This window comes from Physeter macrocephalus, chromosome 5, assembly GCF_002837175.3.
Source record: "Physeter macrocephalus isolate SW-GA chromosome 5, ASM283717v5, whole genome shotgun sequence".
Classification (NCBI taxonomy): Eukaryota; Metazoa; Chordata; class Mammalia; order Artiodactyla; family Physeteridae; genus Physeter; species Physeter macrocephalus.
The window spans coordinates 44,883,219-44,888,983 of record NC_041218.1 but is presented as its reverse complement, the minus strand read 5'-3'; the positions used below and the strand labels follow the sequence as shown (position 1 = coordinate 44,888,983).

General features: G+C 38.7%; 1 protein-coding gene across 6 annotated transcripts in view; it reads left to right on the top strand.

The window, feature by feature from the left end:
* BBS9 (Bardet-Biedl syndrome 9) overlaps window positions 1-5,765 on the top strand; it is a 448,864-nt gene that overhangs the window by 209,680 nt on the left and 233,419 nt on the right. For all 6 annotated transcript variants that reach the window (XR_008617359.1, XM_055084928.1, XM_024129313.3 and 3 more), the window contains one exon: window positions 1,121-1,216. Coding sequence is in view for 5 of the 6 variants with exons in the window: in XM_055084928.1 (XP_054940903.1) it covers window positions 1,121-1,216 (96 nt within the window). In the remaining variant the exon portion in view is untranslated. The remainder of the gene's footprint in view (window positions 1-1,120; window positions 1,217-5,765) is intronic.

The window sequence follows — 5,765 nt, the reverse complement described above, 5'->3', positions numbered from 1 at the left end:
TTTTTTTTTTTTTTTTGGGTCAGGAGTCAAATATGTTTCACTTGTAATTTTTTGATATGAATTTTTTTGATATCTCCTCTTCTGTAGGCTTTCTCCTTCATGTCTCTTTTTAATTTGCAGTTTATTTGTTAAAGAGTACAAATTATTTTTCCTGTGAGTTTCCCATACTCTGAATTTTGCTGATTACATCCCTGTGATTTTGTTTAATATTTTCTCTGTCTTGTTCCCTATAAATTGATAGTTGCATCTAGTGCTAATAGAGTTAGGATTGATTATTTTGGCCATACTACTGCAAGAATGGTGGTATATACTTTCAGCAGTGGGTACATTATATCTGTTTGTCTCCTTTTTTGTGATTGTAGCAGCTATGTTTTTTTTTGTAACAGCTATTGATAGTCAATGCTAAGATCCATTAATTCAATGGAAGTTGAAAAATGGTGGTATTCTATTCTTTCAAGCTTTCTACAATTTTTAGCTGGAATATTTCCACACAGAGAATGTTTCCCTTATTTACCACTGTTTATGTGGTACAATTTGGTAAGATCATCAGGATAAATGCTTGGTTCTTTGTCTTTATTATTGATTTTTAAAATAATGAGTTGATTCTCTAGGATCCTTCAATAGTGAGCATTTGGGTTTTTTGTTTTATTTTTAGTGTCAATATGAACACATGCCTTTAAATATATTTGATGTATTTTACTTCATTGAAGTTATTATTATTATTATTATTATTTTGATACTCAAGTATTTTCATCTCTGGCCAGTGGTAGTTTCTTTAAGTTGGCTCTTATGTCCTTTTCATACAAGTCTGCTGGTCACTGATAGTTTCCTTGCTTTCTGGTGTGACAGGCATTCTAAGTTCATCTTGTACATTTCCTGCCTCAGACCTAGAATGAACTAGTAGAAGAAAGAAAATTAAGTGATTTCAGCATGTTCTTCTGAGGCAGTAATTTTAGCAATTGGAAGCAACTGTGGAGATCAGTTAATATATTATAGTCCACACACGAACCTTAAACGACTAGTGACATAAAAAATACTCATTGTCAACTAAGCTTCCTATTTTAAACATTAAGTGTTTTGCCTTGTGATTATGTAAGGTGATTTTTTCTTTTCTTTGTAGGCTTTGCCAATCAGTCAGAAGATGATCAGGTGAATGTAATGGGTTTTCGCTTCTTAGGAGGTTCCCGAGTTACTCTTCTTGCTTCCAAAACCTCTCGTAAGTAAAGCCATGGTATTATTGCTTTTGAAAACTTATATTAAGAACAGTGTGGGCTTCCCTGGTGGCGCAGTGGTTGAGAGTCCGCCTGCCGATGCAGGGGACGCGGGTTCGAGCCCCGGTCCGGGAGGATCCCACATGCCGCGGAGCGGCTGGGCCCGTGAGCCATGGCCACTGAGCCTGTGCGTCCGGAGCCTGTGCTCCGCAACGGGAGAGGCCACAACAGTGAATGGCCCGCGTACCATAAAAAAAAAAAAAAAAAAAAAAAAAAAAAAAAAAAAAAAAAAAAAAAAAGAACAGTGCATCACAGATCATTGCCACATCAAAGATTTCTGCAAGGGTGATGTTAGATATTGAAAACTAAGAGCCATTATATTAGTTATGAAGGTAGAATCCTGTTTTATTAGTGATACTTAACTTTGGTTTTGGGGATGAGGAGAGTTTGATAGAGGAATTTAAAGAACTGAAAAATGTTTTTGAGATAGGTATATGGTGAACTAGGTTTTAAGAGTTACTAGAAACTGGAGTTAATTTTTTGGGGGTATGTGTATATTCTTATATCCTCCTTTTGGACACTTGCAAAGATGAAAGTGAATAACCTTTGCTGAGATTAATCTCAGTAGAATGAAAAGTAGTAATTGTATAGTCAAGTTTGAATTTCAGATTTAAATATGCTTTATTGATTTGTTTGCTTCATATGAGAATAATGGTTGAAACTACTCAATGTAAAACTGACTTCTGATGTATGTAGATAATGAAGCTACTAAACTCACTGAGTTTTATATACCTTCTTGGAAATAAATTAAAGTATTAAGAAAGGAAGTATTTAACAAATTTTAGGTACACTAAGGGTATTGGGGAAATGAATGTGTGTGTGTATATATATATATATATATATATATATATATAAGTCTGAGTACACTCCAATTTTTAAAATCTCTGCCATTTGTACAATGGGTTTCATTTTCTATCAATACTTTATGGATTTGCAGTTTTAGTTGGTTATTTCTTTTATAATTAGAAAATATAGTAAAATAAGGATATGTTCTTTTTGAAAAATGAAGACATTAACAGGGGGCACATATATACATCCTTATTTTAGAAACTATAATGAAGCTTCTGTGGTTAAAATCATAACAGCTTCTGGAATGTGTAGGTTGGTGGCTAGTGAAATAGATTTGGAAACAACTAAAAATTAAAGAATAAGATACACAAATTAAAGACATTTCTGAGAAGAATGAGAGAATTCTATACTTTTCATGGTCTTTGTGATTGGTCATGATTGTGGTCTTCTTTACATTGGCACCATTTTTCTTTGATTAATTTTAATCTTCAGTTGGATGATGGAATCATTTTTGTACATTTCTCTTTGTTAAAGTGTTCTCTTTAGTTATACTAAAAATTGTTGCCAACATTTCTTTGGGAAATTATACACATCTGTTTGATTTCAGTTGATGATGCTGTATGATGAATCTGCACTTGAGACCATTTTAAAAAGGCAAAAATTTATTCTTTGTGCAAATGAGGGTATTTATGTCATAATGCATTATATTTATTCTTTTTTAGGTAAAGTAACTCTTAGAACATTGCTGTTGCCCATAGTTACTTAATCATTCTCTAAATTTCACCAAATATCCATGTATATAACTGATTTATTCACATTCATCTTAATATATGGTAATGAATGCCTGACACAGCTACAGTGTGGGCAGACAGACTAAATAATGGAATTGAACAGGAACTATTAAATAAAGAATCAAATGAACTGTGTAAACTGAAACATGAAGTGTAGCCATTACAATTTCCTGATGGATATTTTGGCCTCAGTGATGCCCAGAATTCTACCTAGGGAATGTCCTTGGAGATGAAGGGAGATAGATATGAAGAAAATACAATGGGATGGAGTCAAGATGGTGGAGTAGGAGAACACGGAGTTTGTGTCTTCTCACAACTAGGGCACCTACCAGGCACTGGTGGGGGACCACGGACACCTAAGGAGATGGGAGGAACCCCTGAGCAACTGGGTAGGATGTGGGGGTGGGGAGGGAGCATAGAGAGAGGTGGAGGCAGGTTGGGACCAGTGCCCCTGAGGGGTCGCTGAGGGAAGGGAGGTGCTCCCATGCCTGGAGTGGCCCACGCATGGTAAGGGGAGCAACGGGGATGGGGGAGAGACCCTTGGGGGATCAGAGGGAACACAGCCAGCGTTTTCCCTGCCCACTTGGGCTCCGGGGAGTCTGCTGAGTTCCCAGGCCTGATCCTCTGCCCTCTGAGGCCCCCTCCATCTGTGTGGGTCCTGAGGGCATGGCAGGGAGGGGGAGGGAGAGGGGAGAGGAAAAGTGGAGGCCAGATGGGATTGGTGGCCCTGGGGGGGGGCGGCTGGGGGAGGGGAGGGGTTCCCACGCTCGGGAGGGGCCCACTATAGTGAGGGGATCAGCGGAGAGCCTGCTGAGGTCCAGGGCCTGATCCTCTGCACTCTGAGGCACCCTGTGCTGCTCGGAGCCTAAGCCCCGCCCCCACACCCCCACCCAGGGCCTAACCTCCTCACTCCTCACTCTGAGGCCCCCTCTGGCCCTGCTGCCTTTTCCGGCCCTGCAGGTCCTAAGGCTAGGCCCCACCCCCACCTAAGCCCTGCTCCCACAGCCAAGACCTTTTCCAGCCTTTTTTTTTTTTTTTTAGGTGTGGTTATGTTTTTTGTTTTTTTTTCATGTTTATTTATTTTGGCTGCACTGGGTCTTAGTTGTGGCACACCGGATCTTCGTTGCAGCATGTTAAGTTGTGGCATGCATGTGGGATCTAGTTCTCTGACCAGGGATCGAACCCTGGCCCCCTGCATTGGGAGCATGGAGTCTTAACCACTGGGCCACAAGCAAAGTCCCTATGGTTCTGTTTTACCTTGTTGTTGTTGTTGCATTTATGCCTTTATTTTTTCTAAAAATTTTTTGTTTTTCTAATTTTACTTTATTTTTTATTCTTTGTTATTGTACTGCTCCTTTTTTTTTTTTTTTTTTTTGATGCACCACGTGGCTTGCAGGATCTTGATTCCCAGGCTGGGGGGGCAGGCCTGAGCTCCTGTGGTGAGAGAGCTGTGTCCAAACTGCTGGACTAACAGAACCTCAGACACCAGGGAATATTAATTGGAGTGAGGTCTCCCAGAAGTCCTCATCTCGGCACCAAGACCCGGCTCTACCCAACTGCCTGTAAATTCCAGTGCTGGATGCCTCAGGCCAAATGACCCGTAAGACATGAACACAGCCCCACCCATCAAAAAAAATGAGATGACAAACAAATATGTTACAGACAAAGGAGCAAGATAAAAACCTACAAGACCAAATAAATGAAGAGGAAATAGGCAAACTACCTGAGAAAGAATTCAGAGTCATGATAGTAAAGATGATCCAAAATCTAGGAAATAGGATGGAGGCACAGATTGAGAAAATACAAGAAATGTTTAACAAAGACCTAGAAGAACTAAAGAACAAACAAACAGTGATGAACAACACAATATCTGAAATGAAAAATACACTAGAAGGAATCAATAGCAGAATTAATGAGGCAGAAGAACAAATAAGTGAGCTGGAAGATAGGATGGTGGAAATAACTGCTGAGGAGCAGAATAAAGAAAAAAGAATGAAAAGAATTGAGGACAGTCTCAGAGACCTCTGGGACAACATTAAGCACACCAACATTCAAATTATAGGGGTCGCAGAAGAAGAAGAGAAAGACTAAGTGTCTGAGAAAATATTTGAAGAGGTAATAGTTGAAAACTTCCCTAATATGGGAAAGGAATTAGTTAGTTATAACGATTGTAAATATTTATGCACCCAACATAGGAGCACCTCAATACATAAGGTAAATGCTAACAGCCATAAAAGGGGAAATCGACAGTAACACAATCATAGTAGCGGACTTTAACACCCTACTTTCACCAATGAACAGATCATCCAAAATGAAAATAAATAAGGAAACACAAGCTTTAAATGATACGTTAAACAAGATGGACTTAATTGATATTTATAGGACATGCCATCAAAAAACAACAGAATACACTTTCTTCTCAAGTGCTCATGATACATTCTCCAGAATAGATCTATCTTGGGTCACAAATCAAGCCTTGGTAAATTCAAGAAAATTGAAATTGTATCAAGTATCTTTTCCAACCACAACACTATGAGACTAGATATCAATTACAGGAAAAAGTCTGTGGTGGAAATAACTGCTGAGGAGCAGAATAAAGAAAAAAGAATGAAAAGAATTGAGGACAGTCTCAGAGACCTCTGGGACAACATTAAGCACACCAACATTCAAATTATAGGGGTCGCAGAAGAAGAAGAGAAAGACTAAGTGTCTGAGAAAATATTTGAAGAGGTAATAGTTGAAAACTTCCCTAATATGGGAAAGGAATTAGTTAGTCAAGTCCAGGAAGCACAGAGAGTCCCATACAGGATAAATCCAAGGAGAAACATGCCAAGACACATACTAATCAAACTATAAAAAATTAAATACAAAGAACAAATATTAAAAGCAGCAAGAGAAAAACAACAAATAACCT